The sequence below is a fragment of the Myripristis murdjan genome, chromosome 14 (assembly GCF_902150065.1).
Source record: "Myripristis murdjan chromosome 14, fMyrMur1.1, whole genome shotgun sequence".
Classification (NCBI taxonomy): Eukaryota; Metazoa; Chordata; class Actinopteri; order Holocentriformes; family Holocentridae; genus Myripristis; species Myripristis murdjan.
Genome location: NC_043993.1, coordinates 19253221 through 19272874, shown reverse-complemented (window position 1 = coordinate 19272874; position 19654 = coordinate 19253221). Strand labels below are relative to the sequence as shown.

The following is a 19654-nucleotide window of genomic DNA, read 5'->3' as shown; positions in this document are numbered from 1 at the left end:
GTGCGCAAGTGCCTCTTCTGCTTTTTTTGTATTTTTCATTTGTATCTGTGTTTCCTGTCATAGATGGAAAGCTCTTCAGCTAATGAAGACCTTTGAATGAAATGAAATTAAATACTGGCAATTAGATGTCATTGTGTGATAGTTATAAAAATTTAAAGGGTAGTGTAAAGTAGTTTATGTACAAAATGTGTTATTCTTCAATGTTAATATTTCTGTCTTTCACAAAGTATGACGAAGGATGTTGTCCTCATTTACTCAACAGTGAGTCTTCCCAGATCTCCTCAGATTTCGTAAACAAAAAAAGTGTATTTCAACACTGTGGCCCTTTATAAACCGGGATGTGGTAACCTGAGCTGTACATTATTATACAGCACGGTCACATTACTTTTGGGCCTGAATGAATTTTAGAAATGATCTCTTTTCCAGGTTTAGACATATTTATGGATATTTCTTATCTCTAGACAATGGCATGGATTCACACTGATCATACAAAGGGAGTTGGGTTTTCTTCGTATGACAAATGGAAATAAAACTGTTGCCTACATCCAGTCTCAGCAGATTTTGAGTCTGAGGATAAAACTGTCAGCAGCCATTTTCATCACTTCTGTTAACAGCAAATGGGCAACTACAGAGGGTTTTTTTAATAGCTGGAAATAAAATGTTAGAGAATATGCAAACAACTTTTTTTGCATCCTGAGTAGAACAAGTAGAACAGGAGTGACTTAAAATTTCCATTATAAATTTACAACTGTCTCTGATGACCCTCTTGAGAGTATGATGTGAAAAAATAGTCAGGTTTGGTGGAAAAAGAAGCCATGTCCTCTGACAGCTGCTCAATCAACAGAAGTGTTTTTCCCCTTCTAACCACTTTTTTTTTTAAATGATAGTCTGTAAGAATCTGTTAGGTCGTGGAGGTAGGAAACAATAGGACACAAGACGTTTCATACTAGACGTAATAAATTATGACTTTATGCATTGTGGAAATCGGTTTCTTGTATTTACTGCCAGTTTGATTTGACTTTTGGCTTCCTTGGGAGGTAGAGCATCTAAGGTTAATGCTACAACTTTCTGTCAGTAGTACTGGGATATAAATAAAGATAGATTGGCTTTGAAGTGCCATAAAGCCACAGTAAAACCCCTCTCGGATGCCTTTTGGGCTGATAACAAAGGCTGATAACCAGGTCGAATGGAGTTGTGTCTGTGATCAGACATGTTGGGTTTCTTGCGTCCTGTGACTAATGTACAGATGTCTCCTGTTCAGAAACAGCCATGCGTGTCCAGTCATTGTTTAGGTTGGAAGAAAATTGACTGTACTCATATCCATCATGTCTTTGATCAAGATCTGAAGCAGTTATGTGACAAGAGATTTCATTCTTTGATTATTGTTGTCAAGGTTTTCAATTAAGATTTTGTTCCCCTAAAAGCATTGCACAAGGTTTCCAGGGGCCCCTGAAAAGGCTTGATTTTTCTTTCTTTCTTTCTTTCTTTCTTTCTTTCTTTCTTTCTTTCTTTCTTTGATAAATATAGCACTCAAGTTCATTCATCAACACGTCCCCTGCTTCCTGGACCTTTCACTTCACATTTCACATCCTGAGGAAATCCCATGTGACAGAAATCATGTGATGCCCCGTTTTGACAATGTCATGTCTTGTTCAAAACATGACAATACTGAGCCCTGATATTTCCCCAAGCAACACCTGGAACGTTATTGAAAATGCCTTGACTTTGATGTGTAAGTGAGTGTGGGCACCCTAGTCACACATGAGGCAATAAAACTAAATAAAGTGGCTCTCCGTACCTGCACAGCAACCAGGCTCATCGCTCTCTCTTAGTGTCTTTCTCTCTCTCTTACACACACACACACACACAAGGCAAGCATTAGACCAGTAGGCTTTTCCTGGTGAAGTTGTCATAATTTGACGTCATCTGGGATTGAGTGTGCCCGTTCCCCCCTGTCCTCCCCTCTCTTATCTCGGTCGGGGCTTCATCAGCTCAGCGAGGTGGTGATATACGGCAGGAAGAGCCCAAACACACATTGCATGCAGTAATGGAACAGAGAGCTTTCCTGTGTTCATCATGCTGTCTGGGCCTTGATAGGATATAAATTCCTCCTCACGCAGCACCCTCTCCTCTCCCCCCCTCATCTCCTCGTCTTCCCCTTTGATCTCTTTCTAGTGGCTGTGCTTTCTGAGTTTTCTTGCCTTGGTCTGCTTAATGCCACATATTCACCATCCAGATGTGCTGATAAGAGGGAATTAAAAAAAAAAAAAAGTCTTCTGCGATGATGACAGACGCAGTGGTGAGGAAGCCAGCAGGGTAACCAGAGTGTTTAGGTGCTGATTCACTAGTCTGCAGGGCTCCGGTGTGTCTGCACCTTGTCTGTGGTGAATGTGGTGGCACTGGGGTTAATTCCCATAGAAATCTCGCAGAGGAGAAAGTGTTAGGCAAGTTATGGCACACAAATCAGATTGGAGTTGTGCATGTGTGTGCAGGAATGTGCACAGAGAGAAAGTGCACAGAGAAATAGTTTAGTTTCATTGTATCTTCTGGTTTCACAGTCTTATATGACTGCATTCAGTAATCCATCTTCTTGATCATCAGATGAGCCCCCCGCTCTGGCTTATAATCGGGAGAATTCTTCCTTGATGTGTCAGAGGAGGAACTGATGCTGTTAGGCTCTTGGGGAAAACACCATTGAGATGCAGAAAGGAAGGGCCGATCCCTGAAAGGGTTAGCCAGTGGAAACTAGCGTGCCAGGGCTACAGGGTGGAAGGGGTGCGGGGGGCAACCTCCACCTTTCCATAAGAATGCACCCATTTCCATATGAGTCCATCTCACAGGCAGGAGCCCATTAACACCACAATGGGCCTGCAGATGGTTGTTCCTGCCACCTGCATGACAGAGGGCCGCGGGCCTCAGAGGGACCCAGCAGGTAGCTGTGCTTAGAGGGAGGCCATGGGAGACATGCAGGTCAGAGCAGGGTGGATTACACCAGAACTCACCAGATCTCACTGGAGTTCCTGGAGACAGGTCTGTCACTGCTCTTCCACTGAATTTTAGTAAAAACGAAGCATGCCTCATTGTGAAACTGAGGTTTGTGTCATACAGAATGTAGCATCTGGGCTGAAGGTGATTTGGTGGCCTGATCTTACTTGACCTGACATGCAATCAAACTCTAGCAAGGGAGGGGTTTTCTTTTGACACCACTCAACATAATTCTGTGTCAAAAGGGATGCGCCAGCTTGAAGCACATAAGCTCTTTGATTAACAAAAGTCAAATACATTGCTCTGCATTGCACTCACTGATGATCTCAGCTGGTTTAATCATAGCAGCTCTGTCATCAAGAAGGCCCAACGTCTTTTCTTTCTGAAAAAGCTCAGGGATGTGCTACTTAGTTTTTGCAGCAGTGTCAAATCTTGCACGAACCTCCTTGCATGAACTACACATTACCAGAATGCTCTCTCGATCTTACGCAGCGTTTCAGGACCCTTTAGATCGCCCTGCTTCTCAGATCTTTTTGCACCTCAAAATGATTCAGGAGCCATTTGAACAGCAGCTCTTTTCCATATTAGAATTGCATAGCCTGTGTACTTCTACTTAAGTTTTTCCATCATAGGTATTATTGATGACAGTGTATTTTTATTTTATAAGGTTTTCCATTCACGGTATGTAGGTGACTGTTGATTTTTGTTAAAAGTGTTCTGTTGTGGGAGCTGTTGTAGTGTTTTCATGTCATGTCTGATGAGGTGTGCACTTTTTAATTCCAATCATTTTGAACACTAATGCCACTAAACTAACTCTGACTCTCGGATGTGTATATTTGCTAGATGTATGTACGTGTTACTATTCATGAAGTGTCCTGCTGTGCATACTAAAGCTTTAGCTCTGTGTTTGCTCAACAGTCACTACAAGCTTACTTATTGTCCCCTCGTAAGCGTCAGCATAATGCAGTGTCGCGGAGTAAATATTGAGGACACTAGAGTGAAACTGCTATCAACTTCCTTGTTGCACAATGGCAAATTGATCTCAAAGGTTATTTTTAATGCCAAAACATCAATATTTTCCTTTAACCGTTTTTCACCACAGTCACCTGACCACCCCTATAAATAGCTCCCTTTGAGCCACATGAGCGAATTCTTCCCATTAACCCAATCTGCGTAAAAAGGGAGTATTTTTGATTCTATTAGTCACAGGCAGCTCTGGTCACCTGAGAAGCCGTCTGACAAAGATGGCATTGATCAGGCCTGTCCCCCGGCCTGCCCCGCTCTCTGCCGGGCTGAACGCAGTCAGACGCCTCATTTAGGACGACAGGATCAGAGGGGAGCTAGGCGGGCCGGGGGGGGGGAGTGAGCAATGGAGTGGCAGATCGCGGCCGACTCCTTTTTTATACGGCGTCGTTAAGTTTAACGCGTGCCCCGGCGGGACGCCCGTTTCTCATCTCCCCTGCTTCCATCCTGATTACCTTGGCCCCTGAGCAATGACAGAAATATAGAAGCAGTAACAGTCAGAGAGAGGTTTGTCGCCAAGCCAAAAGGTCTTACCACAGCCATTTAGAATAATATTCAATCGCTCAAAATGACTTATTGTCCGGATCGTATACTGTAGGCCTATTTCTGTGGATAATAGCACACTGAGGGACTCTGAAGGGGTACACAATGATCTGAATGTAATTATAGCTTTGATGACTAAGTGTGTATGTGTTTGTGTGTGTTTGTGTATGTGTGTGTGTGTGTGTGAGAGAGAAAGAGAGAGAGAAAGAGGCAGACAGAGAAAGCGAGGTCAGATGTGTGTTCCAGGTCTGGTGTCATATTATGTTCCTCTCGGGTTCAGTGTGAATCCCAGGACTTCCTGCTTTATTCATCCCTGATTCATATGTTTTGGTCTCCGGTCTCACACTCGGTGCTGTTACTGTGCATGCCGCTTGCTCATCTGATCATTCCTCCACAAGCACAGGCCAAGCTTATGAAGTTATTAATGTATTTATTCACCAAGATGGCAACCATTTTGTTTGTGTTTTTTTTTTTTTAGAAGACTGAACACCACTGATTCATTTTTAGAACATCTTAATTCATCAGGAGAGCGCAGTGTGGCCCGCAGTTCCTCATCACTGCACTGCATTGTTTGGTGAATCCCATCATCAGTGTAATGTGCGATGCATGCATTTCTACAGTTGTCCTGAGAGTCAGTGTGTGTGTTTGTGTTGCCAGAGGAGTCATCCCAGACAGGTCCTGACTCACAAGCCGGCTGTTCCCACAACACCGGGCAGCTGTCCGAACACACACACACACACACACACCCCACCACACCTCAGCCAAAACAGACCCATCGTCTCGTCACGGCCAGTTCACAACAACGACAAGTTATAGAGAGGGGGGAGAGATGATGATGAGGCTCGTTCATCATTCTTCATGCTTAGCATTGTCCTTTGTGGATAATACGTGTTGGGCCACGGCCTGAAATCCAAGATAAACCATAAGTCTTAATTATGAGGTGGCCATGTTTTTAGTTGTTTTATCCCAGATGCATAAATCATGTGCTTATTATTTTATTTTCTCAGACCTCAAAGACTACACCACTGTGAACAGAATTTATTGTAGTGCAAATCTTATGACGAGGTTGCAATTGGATCTTAAATCACATTCAGTCAGTATAATTTTTTTTTTTTTTTCAATTTGGGAAATAATGTTGCAGTTCATTATTCGCAGTCGTTCTGGCAAACTTGTTTTCAAAACTCAGAGCACACTCAGACATGTCACAGCGTAATGTGCAGACATCAAGAGGATGTACACTTTCACTTAGCTGCAACCTAACCACAGACTGTATGGTGTGCAATGCAAACTTAATTGCAAGCCTGTAAGTAGGATTGATCACAAAGTGGATGACACAACTGTCATAACATGAAGCTTTTTTTTTTTTACTGTTATCCACCAAATTAAACATAAAAATCAAATGATAAAATAAATTGTGCTCACTGCCTGTGTTTGTCAAGAATTCCCCCTTCCTTGTCATTTTGTAGAGCAATTGCCTATATAGCAGCAGAAGTAGAACAATGGCTTTGTGTAGCTGCAGACAGACAGCATGTTGTGGTTTCTAACTGGTATGTAGTAACCTATGTGGCTGTCAGAGCAACCAGCTCCAGCATATATGAACCACACACTCCATACAGTCACAGTGTGTTGTATACTGTAACACACCCACACACAGATGTCTGTGCTCAGAGGTGGTTTAGTGACATACATTGTGTTTATGGGAACAGTAGACTTTCAGGCAGACTCAAGTTCCCATTTATTCAGTGTACCATAAACTCTTCAGTGACATTATTCATTTACATTTACATTTTGTTGAGTTTTGAGTGTGTTTTTGCCTTGTTGCACCCATGTTTTTTCTCATTTGGGACTACAAAAAGTATGGATTGAAATAGAAGTAGGTGTGGTATATTAACTCCAGGTCAGTCAATTTTTTTTCTCCACATATAAGGTGTCCTTGGGAGGTTCTTGTTATCTAAGGTTAGTGGTGAAGTTAGGTTAGGCTAGGTTCAGCTATATAGGTGAGGTACGCCTGTTATGGCTTTTGAGCTTTGTGCTTTTTGTTTCCTTGTTGCTTCCTTGTTCCCTTATTTTATTATGCACTGTCTTTACATCATTTTGTATTGTGTTTAAGTGCTGATTTTATTACATCTACAAACATGTCTTATTAGACATGTCTTATTAGACATGTTTGTATGTATGTCTTATTAGACATGTCTGTATGTCTTATTAGACATGTTTGTGGTGAAATACAGTGTATATAGCAGGGTGAACAATTAATTGAAATGCTATCAGAATTATATTATGGCCAGGAGCTTTAGTTTTTTGATAAAGGTAAAATGTGTAACAGAATATCACTACACATGAAGCATTGTGGTGCAACAGACATGATCAGACCTGCAAATAATGTTCTCCAGACATAAGACATTTTTTAACACACAAGACATGATATTACTATTCCTTGTGCCATGATCCAGGACGAGCCCTCTTGTAGATTGTTAAAAACTATATAAATACACAGAAAACATCAGGCTTGGTCGTCCTAAATCAACAGGACCATAAGACAGGAGGCAGCGTTCAGCAGTGAAAACATGTATGTTTGGTACTGACCCCAGCAAAAATCATATCATTTTAATTTTTTTTCAGTCTAATGTGAAAATTGTGATGCAAAAATTTGCATTTCTACTAAAATCATGAATCATATGGCCGATAGATGTATATATCTAAAAGAAGCAATATTGTGATTTTTTTTTTTTTTTTTTTTTTTGCCATATCGTTCAGCCTTAATCATATAAGATATATATAGATACAAACATACAGACATAGATAGATATTATAAACTGGACTTGACTGGTGATCTGACAATAAAGCTTGTCATCATCCCTTCTAGCAAACAGTGTTATCATGCGTGACATCTCAGGATGAATGGAGACTCCCTGAATAGCCAGTAGCACCCCTCTTCCTCCTCTTCATCTTCTTCTTCTCCTTCCCCCTCCTCCTCTTCCTCCTGTGTTGCCAGCCTGACTCCTGTCACTCTGGTTCCACTATAAGTAGCAGCGTGGCTTGTCTGGATCTGTCTGCAGCCACTTCTGACTCACTGACCCAGCCCTTCTCACCTCGCAAGATCCAGGCCTGCTCACCCAGTGACCCAGCAGCTCCGCACACACACCTCCACACCCAGTCCAAGAGGGTGTGTGTGTGTGTGTGTGTGTGTGTGTGGGTATGCATGTCGGCCTAGACCTGGGGTGAGAGGGTGGCGGGGTGCTTGGAGAGGCCGGGAGGGAGGAGGGGGTTTGTTTTATGTGGTCGTCTGGGAAGTGAGAGGAATAATAGACTGCTATAATTGGTGCCCCCTGATTTCCTGGCAGCACTGTGGGCACCCAAGAGGATAGCATGTGTCCGAGCTCGTTTGGGTGTGTGTGTTTGTGTGTGTTTGTGTGTACGTGTGCAGCCTAACACAGATGGTTGTGTAGCAGGGATGTGATAAACACCCTGGGTAGGGGGGATCTCCGTCCAGGAGTGGGCTCCATGCTTTAGTGGTGAAGTCATTGGGAAAAGAGTCCGGTTCAACTGGAGGAGGAACACACACACACACACACACACACACACACACACACACACACACACACACACACACACACACACACACACACACACACACACACACACTACCTTTCTACATTACTTTGCACGTGAATGAGAATTTTCCTCACCACTAAATTCACACAGGGGTTGTTTGCAGCACCCTGGCCTCTTTTCCCATAATTCCATTATTCCATTATTCCAGCAATAAATAAAATGAGCATCGCCGCAGTAACACAAGTTGTTTTTACCAGGCCTTGAGCTGATTATAAGAGGTGGGAGCACCTACGTTTGGTACACGGATGGCACAGAGGTCAGAGTTTCAGCACATCAGGTCAGAGTGCTGCCGAACCCCCGTGTGTGTGTGTGTGTGTGTGTGTGTCTCTTTCATTGTCAGTGCTGTTATGTTAGGTGTGAACTGTGGCCCTGTGTGTGGAGTGTTGGGTAACACTAGCGATTGCCTAAGCCAGTTGTTGTGATGATGTCGTAACTAGTTGGACCTGGCCAGGGTTTGGCTGTCATGTGAGCCCTTGTTCTCTATCATCTCCTGCCCGGGCCGCCAGGACACAAGTGTGTGTGAGTGTGTCTTGAGGACTTCATGTGCCCTTTCTGTGCTTTTTTATAAAACATGTGAAATTGTGTATTTGTGTGTGTGTGTGTGTGTGTGTGTGTGTCAGTGTTCAGTCGGAGGTGGTAGGGTGAGCTGAGGCCAGCAGCCTTCAGAAGGGGCACGCAGGTCAAAGGTTGCCTCTGACTCAAGGCTTGTGGAATTCACTTTTTGCCAAGCAAACGCAGAGCGCCCAAACCCGCTCCATACCATGTGAACAGCAGCAGGAAATGATCGCTCATTAAAAAATGAGACACTGAGATGCCGTTCACAAATTAACCCTTTCATTCGCATGCTGTTCCCAGCAGTGAGCAGGATGCTTGGTGCTGTCAGGAAGCAAAAGAGATGAGGGGTTTTCCCGCCATTTCTCCTTGTCAGACCATAGCAGATGTCTTTTCTCTCCTGCTTAAATTTTTTTTTTGTTTGTTATCAAATTGGGCTGTTTTCCTGGTTGATAGGCATGCACCATTTCAGCATTGCATGGAGGTTTCATATCATGGTTGTTTGCAAGATTTACCAAATGAGGCGACTCTTGTAGGTGTGGAGATTCCCTTGAAGTCCTTGACAGGCACACAGGGAATTTTTTCATTTTCATACAGTTAATCTTCCTCCTCATTTGACTGTCAGTTTGTGGTGCAGATCTTAAGAAATATTTACATCTTAATTATTCAGCGATATTTTCATTTTATTATGTGTACATAAAGGATTAAAGTGTGTGTGTGTGTGTGTGTGTGTGTGTGTGTGTGTGTGTGTGTGTGTTTGTTTTGATAATAAGAGCTAATACCAAGTTGGTTGTCCTGACTACCTCAGTATCTGTGATCTCATTTTGAAATTAGGTGCCTCCTTGGATTACTGCAGTTTTCTGTATTTTTTTCACTGCTCAAATTTATGCAAACAGTCAAACACAGTTTTCTTTGGGAAATCTGTGATGTTGCATAGATGTACTGCATAGCTCCGTTGTGAATGAACTGAAAAAAAAAAAAAGGAAAAAGTGACTGCTGCCTATAGGGTGGCATTGTGAGATAGTGTTGTTCCTGTGCTTTCTGCTGTAGCTTTAGGAGAGATTTGTTCATGCTGAAAAATATGGAAAATATGGATAAACTATCCTCGGCTGAAAGAATTCCCCTTTCAGATGAGCTTTTTTGCATGTTTAGATATCACATACAAGTAACTGTGTAAGGACAGTGTGTATCTGTCTATCTATCTATCTATCTATCTATCTATAATTACACTATTATCATTAACTGTAGGGGGTCCAAATACAGTTTTCTATCTGTATCACTAAATAACAATACTATTACAGTTGCTGCTGCACAAATGATGTTTGAACTTGCGACATATAGCAAATGATACTATGATTCTATTAATTTGCTATTGACTTTGCACATTTTGATTTTTGGTTAAATACCTTTCTGCTAGAATTTGTTTAACACTTAGTTTTGAAAGATTTTTCTTTTTTTCATTATATCAGACAATTAGCGATGGAATTGTTGCATGTAATGTGGCTTTCAGCTTTGACTAAGGCTCATATGTTTTAATTTTATTAAATTAAATGCATTTGTATATTAGCAAGTGCACTGAAATCTGTCAGCTGGCACACCTGAGGTCATTTGCTGTAAATATCCAGGAGCCTACATGTTAACCTACAGGAGAGCCATTAATAAATTATCACGTGCTGAGGCTATGTTTAAGAAATATTCACAGCTCTATAAATATAATGTTGTGCTGATAGTGTGGATAATTAGTCATATATACTGGGAACAGGCACATAATTTTTATAACCCAGGGAAGAGATGCCCTTTTATGCTTTTTTTTTTCTTTTTGCTCAGCCTCTGGAAGTAATTTAATCACTTGGAGAGCAACAGTTATAAAGTTTGATAGGATCCACACATGCAGGATTTTTATGACTGAAAAACCACCTACATTTTAAGACTCCTACTTTTCATTTGTTGTTATTGTCATTTTTTTAACCGGCCCATTATTTTCTTATTTTTAAAAGAGGAAAGTGAGCAGAAAGAAATGTGCATGGATTCATCCAGGCTAATTAATTACCATGGTTTTTGTGCTGTACAACAGATTTATTACATACATTTATTTTTTATGCAATACAAAACCACAAAGAAGGAGGACAATTATCATTATTATTATTGTTGTTATTATTTTCAAAAAAGAAAGAACTTGTATTAGTTAGCATTAGTTAGTGTTTGGATTCATGATGAGTTTGTCTTCTTTTTCCCGTCACATTTACATGGAGGACAGAAATTTTTTGAAGACAAAAGCTACAGATGAAATGGAATCACAAACATATTTTTTTCTCAATGACGTTGCAGGTCAATTATTAAAAAGTGTGAATGCATGTTCTTATTTTTCATTATGTATATTTATTCCTGCATTTTAAACTGTTAAGCAAGAACAAGAATATCAAGTAATATACCAACCTTAGTTTTAGTGATCAATGCCCAAGATCCATGTTATAGAATTGAAATAAACTCACTTTTTTTTTTTTTTTTTTATTATGAATGATAAAGTTAATATAGAGACTTTTACAGAGTTAAATCAGCATTTCCAAGTGTGGTGCATTGCTTTGTTCAGAATGCTTTATCTTTTTTTGAGGGCCACTGTGTCAGTCTCATTTAGGATAATAAGGCGAAAGTGATTTTTCTGTTTTACTGCTTTACATTAAACAGGATTTCAACAAGAATGCTGTTAAGGCTTGTTCAGTAGCTGTGTTGTAAATAGTACAGGCTAATTGTCTACCAAATAACAGCTTCTTATAGCTATAATAAATTTCAGATACTGGCTTTTCCCTCCCTCGCCTTCTCAACTCAGAGAGAGGAAGAAAAGGACAATTTTCATTTTCCAAACTTTTACTGAACAGCAGTACCAAACTTTTACAACAGCAATTACTTATGACAAAATCATTTATTACACGTTTTTAATGCATGCACAAATCACAGAAATTCCTCAGCTAATTCCAGGTATCAGGAAGTCAGGATTCTCTCAAGCTAAGACAAATGTTTCTGCTGAACCTCTTTTCACACAAAATAAATTTCAGTACAGTTTTTCAGGTACTCACGGGCCATAAATGAACACAATTGCAGTGGCAACATTCAGATCCAGCATTTTCACAGCATGTTCTGCAGAAAGTGAAAGTATATCCCCCAAAAACGCTCAAAATCATCAGTTTTTAACAGAAGGAGCAGGAGTCAGCCTGGAGGTATTAAAAGTGTGTTTTTGACTGCTAGGTTTGTGCCTCTTTGTTGGTCGATTCGCCCATGCAGGCTCATGACTCAGTATTGCTCATCGTGTAGGAGATGATTCGCCCGCCATTTCTGAAAACTCTTTTCTCTCCCTCTTTGTTCTTGCCACTTTACTTTTCATCTGCTGAATTGCTGTATTTGTCGTTGCAGTTTGAATATTTCTGCCCCTCATGCAGATAAATAATTTGTTTCAATACAATTTATTGTGTTTAAATTGGTTTGGTGAGTTTCTGTGCATGAAAGTCTTAGGAATTTGTGGAGTGGGGGAAGGGAATAGGAGAGGCCCTTTTCCCTCCAAAAAAAAAAAGAAAAAAAAAGTCTCGGTTGATTTTTGATACCATGTCTTTTGGCCATTTTGTCTATTGTGTAATTTAAATCTTGATTCATCTCATTCGTCTCCTGTTAGACTTCCTGCCTATTCACGTAGAGGATATCCATTACTTGGTATGAAGTTAATCATTAGTAGAAGACTTCTCTGTTGTAAACTTATTCACTTAACACAATCTTTTTTTGTGCCTCACCTTAAGATAGACTTACGTGTGTGTGTGTGTGTGTGTGTAGGTGTGTGTACGGGGCGGAAATGACTTGCCTCCTGAAGAGAAAGTTATCAGCCATAAACTCAACAGTATATGACATTACCCTGCCCACGCAAAAACCTGCTTTTAAGATCTTTGATGTGTCTCTGAGCTTTGATGATGCCTCCCCACCATTAACAAAAGACAGACGTATAAGCGGACCAGAAGGAATGCTTTGAAACAATAGCTCAGGGGATGTAATTGACTGTGTATAGCCACAAAAGAGCATAAGCGAAGGTCTTTAGCATGTATTTGTTTAGTGATTAATCACTAACTCCAGTCTAGGGATGGGCCACGAATTCGCTATTCTAGGGCATTCTCTCCAGTCTCTTGCTTTTTTTTTTCTTTGTGTGTGTGTTAGTGAAGGGTGGGGGGGTGTGGAGGGGTGGGGGGGGTGAGTAGCATGCTTGTAGTTGGTGGCTAAATCTTGTAAAGGGTTTCCTAATATGGGCCGTCTTACAGGAGCGCCCTCCCCCTGTGGGCCATCCCCCCCAGATCTCAGCCAGTGATGACACAGCTCGGGTACAACTCACTTCCTCATTAATTGGCTGAAACCAGTTCTTACAGGAACCGCCTGTGATAAATGTGAGAGTTCTGAGAAGTCATTCATTTCTCCTCGCTGCAGCGGCAGAGGAGGCACTGCAGGGGAGTTGAACGGGTTCACCGATGTGTGTGCGTGAGTGAGCGAGAGGGAGAGGGAGAGGGAGAGGGAGAGGGGAGCTGGAGCCGAGTATGTGTGTGTGAGGCTGTGTATGTGTGAGAGGGGAGAGAGGGAGAGAAAGAGAGCAGAGCGGGAGAATGTGGGTGTCTACTGCTGCCGCCGTCGCCGCCGCCGCTGCTGCTGCTGCTGTTGCTGCCGTATGTGGACAAGCCAACTTTTTTCCTCTCCTCTTCTTTTTCTATCCCCCCCTCTCTTTTTCTTTTTTCTTTTTCTTTTTCTTTTTTTTTTTTTTTAAGCAGCACTACTTAGTATAGCTGTGGTACATTCTGTACTTTTTCTGCGTGAGTGTGTGTGCGCGTGTGTGTGTGTGTGTGTGTGAGGGGATGAGCAGCGAGGGGATCGTGTTCCGCTCCTTTTCTCTCCCTCTCTCTTGTTACTCGGAGGAGAGAGGGAGCAGGGGAGACGACACTGTACAGGAGGTAGGACAGCGTGCCTCCCCTTTGTTGCTGCCCTTGGGCTGGTGAGTAACAATGATGTGACGTGATTTGTGTCACCCTCCCCCCCCCCCTCCTCCCCCCCCCCCCCCCCCCCCCCCCCCCCCCCCCTCCACCCCCCCCCCACCCCCCCCCCCCCCTCTCTCTCTCTCTGTGTTGGTGGAGGCAGTGTTGTTCCAGTGCTGGGTGCGGCACTGCAGAAGCCCTTCAGGGAGTACTTGCAGGCCCAGAAGGCCAAGCTGCACCATCGCGGCGGAGAGGGGATCCCAAATGTAAGTACAGAGGGGGCCTCTCACTCACCCCCCTTTTTTTCTTTTCTCACACAACCTCTATTCACTCAAATGTGAGCGCCAAGAAAAGAATGTGGCCCCCTTACTTTTGCCTCACCCTCTCTTTCCCCCTCTTTTTTTCCTCCTTCCTCTTCCTTTGACCCGTTTTTCTCAGAATTCTATTCCGTGCCACTTCCCCTTTCAATTCATTTTTATTATTTTCAAATCCACCTCTTCTTTCCTGTTTGTAGTGGAGTAGCACGGGTATCATTCCAGTAGATCTTTCTGCTGCTATAATCTGTAGTGATAAGAGGCTTGTTTGGGGCCAGTGGCAGAGTGACAGAGGGGGTTAGCGCTGCACTGGGCGGGCTGGAGGGGAGGAGGTGGGTGGGGGTGGAGAGGGGCCAGTGTGGGGTCTGGCTCCGCTCGGCGTATTGAACTGTACTACTGTAGCGCGGGGCGTGCTGACTCATGCTCCATCTTAGCAACTGGGAGTGTGTGTGTGAGTGTGGTCACTCCCCTTGTGTGACACACACACACACACACTCGCACTCAGTGCCCCGCCTGAACCCAGCACTGACTGTAGACTGGGGCGGGGGCCCCCCGCCAATGACAATCCATCAAAACCCCCCTGTCTAGAACAAAAAGGGCCAGTTGTAGCTGTAGCCCTATCTCTCTTTGAAAGCCTTTTTTTCCTCTCTCCTTTGCTCCCTCCCTCTCCCTCTCTCTCTCTCTCTCTCCCTCTCTGTCTCTTTCGTTCGCTCCAAGTGATTCATTGAAAACCTTTTTCTTTTTTCACCTCTTACGTGCTTACTAGAAGGGAGAAGAAGAGGGAAAAAAATCAGAGAAAAGGGATAGACTGAGTTGCACAACGAGAGATTAAGGCATTTCCAGAACAATGTTCCTTTTTTCATGTAACTCGAACCTCCTGCAGTTACAGGAGAGAAGCGAGGCAATTTAACTTGGTGGAGGCAGGCTGCTGGCTGGGGTCAGCGGGGGCGTTAGGAGGGAGGACGGCGGGGGCTGCCGCGTGTTTTATTACCCCTGATCTCTATCTGTCCTGCACATGGAGCTGGAACCCCACCTAGCCTTCAGCATCAGCACTGGAGTAGGGTGTGTGTGTGTGTTTTGGGAGGGGGTGTTGGTGATGGCAGCGTCCCTCGACGTACTGACCAAGCGCTCCTTCTTCTCCTCTCTCTGTGGTTCCTGGCAGGAGGAGAACTGGCTGTCGTGGCTCTTCGAGAAGATTGTGGTCATCATGGTATGCTTCTTTGTCTGCTCTATTGTCAACTCCATGGCCCAGAGCTACGCCAAGCGCAAGCAGCAGGAGAAGTACGCCGAGGGCAAGATGGAGTGAAGGCCAACCGGCCGGTGCTCCTGCGGCCCGTCCCGCAGCTCACCAGCTCTATCTCCTTGAAGCTCCCACTGCTCCTTTCCCCCTCATATGTGCTGTCCCTCCAGGCTTGAGCCAGGCAGACACCCCTCTATTATCTGAAGCACAAGGCTGCCAAACTACCAGCCTCCATCCGGTTTCTTTCTTATTTTTGTAGCAACATGTTTACGTTGAACTTGGACTTCCATTTAGTTGCTTTTGAGGGCTTTTTTTCTTTTGATAATGGCACCTGGGTTTGTTCTATGGTAAGGTAGGTGCTTGCTGGTGTGTGAGAGAGTGTGTGTATGCTGTTACATGGTTATAAGGCATCCATGATGGGCTTTTTGTCGCTCCTCAGCATGTGAGAAGAAGCTGCTGGCACTAGTTCTCCTCGGTGAGGCCTTAAGCTGCTCTGCTTAGTTCAGCCTTATAGTCTTACATCCTTAGAGTCACTTTATTTCACTTAAGTTTGGCTAAGCTAGAATTTGATTATGTTGTGACTGTACTGTAACACCAACTTAAAGGTTGGATTAGTTGGGCAAAGCCTTATTTAACTATTTATTATTTTTATTTCCTAGTTTATTTATATGCTGTTCTGTATTCATGACTTAGAACAGACTGTTGTGCAATAATGGCAATACGCTGTGGCTAAACAAGGCATGGAAACGGACTGTAAATAACTGTGCCCACTTTAGTGCCATCGTGCCTCATCTCATTTCTATAACATGTTATAGAGTCATAAGCCAATCAAAGTGAAGATGTTAATGACTTGACAGTCTGTACATAGTGATTTAATAGACAAGCACTTCTGTTGTGTGTGTACAGTAGCCTCATCTTGGTACTTTTTGGATGAGAATTGATAAATCGGCCATGAATCACCCTGCTGGTCCCTTTGTCTGCCCTTATTGTTCTGCTTCCAGGAAGAAAGCACATGAGTCAGCCTGGGGCCACTTTACCAGATGCAGCCATATATTGAATCAGCTATGTGTGTGTGTGTGTGTGTGTGTTTGAGAGAGAGAGAGAGAGAGAGAGAGAGAGAGAGAGCAACAGAGAGCGCGATAGTAGGTTGTGTTTGCGTGGCTGCCACATTTGTTGCTTCCTTTTATCTTTTATGGACTAAACCAGATTGTGCTCCACTAATAGACTAGGAGTTTGTTTGGTAGTCTTAGGCTAGCAGACAGGAGCTGCTCTCTTTAACTTACAGACACTTTGTGTTAAGGCTAACAGGTTTAAGGCTCATGGTAAGTGCTTTCCTTTGTCTTTACTTGTCCATGGAGCTTTATTCTTTCCCCTCTTCTCACCCCAACCTTTGTAAAATCTCAGATCAGGACACATCTTTTAAAAAAAAAAAAAAAATGTAAAGATTTTTGGCTGTTTTCCCAATCGGATCAATTCAACTCACATTTGATTTATGTAGTCCCTTCTCTTTTTGACATAATTGCCGGTGAAATGTGTTTTTTTTTCCCCTCTTCTTTTTCTTTTTCTTCTCTGTACCGCTGCTGTGCTACGCTGGACTGAGCGCAGTGGGTGCTAGAGCAGGCACAAGCACGAGGGGGGAGAGAAAAAAGGCAGGGAAAAAAAACACCTCAGCGTGCAGTGAAAAGCGTCTGTGCCGTTACCTCGGCTGAACCTTCGAATGAACTCGTTGCACTGCCCCAGTCACTGAGCCAGGAGACGAATCACTCGAGTAGATTCAAAACAGAGGGTTACTGTTGAGCGTGCTGAGCCCTGCGCTCTGCACTAGCTCCACTCCGAGCTTTCACATCCACTCTTTTTCTCTCCCTTTATGGTAAGTAGGATTAGGATTTTTTTGTTGGGTTTATTGTTTTTGTATGTATGTATGTATATATGCGTGTGTGTGTGTGTGTGTGTGTGTCTCAGGCATGTCCGTCACTCTCTCGGCCTGTCAGATAGCTTATCAGACTGGTGTTGGCTGTTAAGATTGCAAGGCGACAACAGTCTGTAGGCTGTCTGACATTTCGGGCTCTTTCATCTGACCAGCATCCTGTTTTGTCCTCCCTTCTGTTGTTGTCATTGTCCCCAGTCAGCATCAGTTCCCATTTGGAGGTGTGTGCTGCGATGTCACTTCCCCTTATCCCAACCGCTTGTGAAACGTCGGAGACATCGGCCTATTGTTTATTTCCTCCACGCTGACGTCTGTGAGGGTTTTGATGTGGTTTTATGTGTGTGGGGGAGGGGGTGTGTTTTCAGAGGTTTGCAAATGTAGATGTAAGTGCTGTCAGTCGGGGAGGTGAATCTGTGTGTAAAGTATGTATGCGTATGTCTAAGTGTTAGTGTGTGTATGTCTCCAGGCATTGGCTTTGTCCTCTTGAATTTCCAGAGAATCCAGAAAGTACACACCTCATTGCAACACATTCCATTGTGACACCCAGTCCTGCGTATGGTACACACAGTGCTCACCCAGCTTCTCCCCTTCCCTTTTACACTTCCCTCTTCTCTTTTACTGAGAACTTTCCTCTGTTGCTCAATACGCACAGCGTTTCTTTTCTTTTTTTTTTTTTTTTTTTTTTTTGTTTGAGGCTGCATTTTATTGGAACAACTTTCTCGAGGGGGGTGTTTTTCTAAGGGCCACAAATTGGTAATTATATGACGCTGAAAGTCGTTGGTTGACCAGTGGATACTTTTGCCACAAAGCCCCAGCTTTTACTTTACTTTTTTTTTTTTTTTTTAACTTTTTTTTTTTTTTTTTTTCAAGAAATTACTTCTATTTCTTTCTTTTACTTTTTCGTCTAGAATAGTGCAAAAGGCTAAAACTTTCTCCTGGTCATAAAAGCGAAATCATTGGATAACACTGGAATGGCCCCTCTCACTCAGGGAGTGTGTTTTTCTTGGCAGTTTCAGGACGTCCTGTTCCATAAGGGAGCCTCCTTTTGCGTGCCTGTCTGAAAGTGTGTGTGTGTGTGTGTATGTGTGCGCATGTTTGTCTAGAAACTCTGTTTATGTTTCTATGTGTAAGTGCCTGTGTATCTTGTCTAATAGATGTCTGTACCATGGTTATTTTAAACATGTATGCACATTTTTTCCCCAATCTGGTTTCTCTATAAATAAAGTCTGTTGAAAAGTGCATTGGGTTCTGTTCATTATGTGATGAGTCTTGACCAGGGCCGGTGTTGACCCTCAGGCCTCCAAAGAATCTCACATGTCAGCCTGGGAGAGGGACGAGAAGGATATTGAGTCCATCACACTCCAATTTCCCCATCTAATGTTTCACATCCAAACGCTTATCACATTACTGATTTGCTCTCTCCACATTGACATCATCTCCATTTCACATTCCAAGTCAGGCCTTTGGTGTTGATAATGGTTAATCATATCTAGGCTTGTGCTCTTGTTGCACATTGATGTTTTTTTTAAAGCTGCATGCTCGCCTCAAAAAATTATTTTCATGGGGGTTACAACTATATAAGTAAGAGGAAAACATACAAATGACACTCCCACAAAAGTAGGTTTCGTCCATCTGAAAAAAGTCGGTCAAAAGTTGTACAAAGTCTGGTGACATGAAGTGAACCTACAATATTAACATTCAAGGATTGAATATTGAGGAGCAAATCACTTGCAGATAGTGTTTTTGTTTTCACAGTGGAAGGATATTTAGGATTTTTGAATAACATAGTCCATATGTGCAGCAATTACTGAGATTCATGAAAAAAGAGACACTATTGATTTCAATTGATGCAGGTGTCCTAGTATTGTGCAACTCAAACCATATTTGTGTGGTGATGCAGTGAAACCAAAACAAGGAAGCTGACGCGGCCACGTACCAAGACAAAGAAACAGCGTGATGTTCAGTAAGGTCAGACATCGTCTGTACGACCTGGAGTGATGTGCAGTATTCCCAGATGGGAGAAGAAGGTCGGTTCCCAAAGCTGCCACACCCAGACTGCCATGAAGAGGAGCACTAACCCCCCATCCACCCAGCCACACACACACACACACACACACACACACACCTACACCCCACCCTAGGGCTCTGGGTGAAAACCCAACATGCAAATCCTGCCTGTCCAAACAGGCTGGAGGACTGATATTCAAATGATGAGACTGCTTTTATCCTCTGCTCTCTCTTGCTCTCTCTCTCTCTCTCTCTCTCTCTCTCTCCCTCTCTCAAATGTAGTGGCTCTGGTTTAATTTCTGGCACGAGTCACTCCATCCCCCCGCCCGTTCTCTCTCTCTCTCTCCAGAGGTTTTTTCCCCTCCCTGTCAGCAGGCTAACCACCGAGGGATGCTGAAATATCACTGACTTCATCCCCCCACCAGCCCAGGCCAGCCACCCACAAGCCCACTCT

At 43.2% G+C, this 19654-nt stretch overlaps 1 protein-coding gene across 3 annotated transcripts in view; it reads left to right on the top strand.

The window, feature by feature from the left end:
- Nucleotides 1-18432, top strand: part of LOC115371335 (vacuole membrane protein 1-like) — a 72833-nt gene extending 54401 nt beyond the window's left edge. For all 3 annotated transcript variants that reach the window (XM_030068641.1, XM_030068643.1, XM_030068642.1), the window contains exons 11-12: nucleotides 13876-13978; nucleotides 15189-18432. In XM_030068641.1, coding sequence (XP_029924501.1) covers nucleotides 13876-13978; nucleotides 15189-15332 — 247 coding nt within the window. In that variant the 3' untranslated portion in view covers nucleotides 15333-18432. The remainder of the gene's footprint in view (nucleotides 1-13875; nucleotides 13979-15188) is intronic.
- The last annotated feature ends 1222 nt before the right edge of the window (nucleotides 18433-19654 follow it).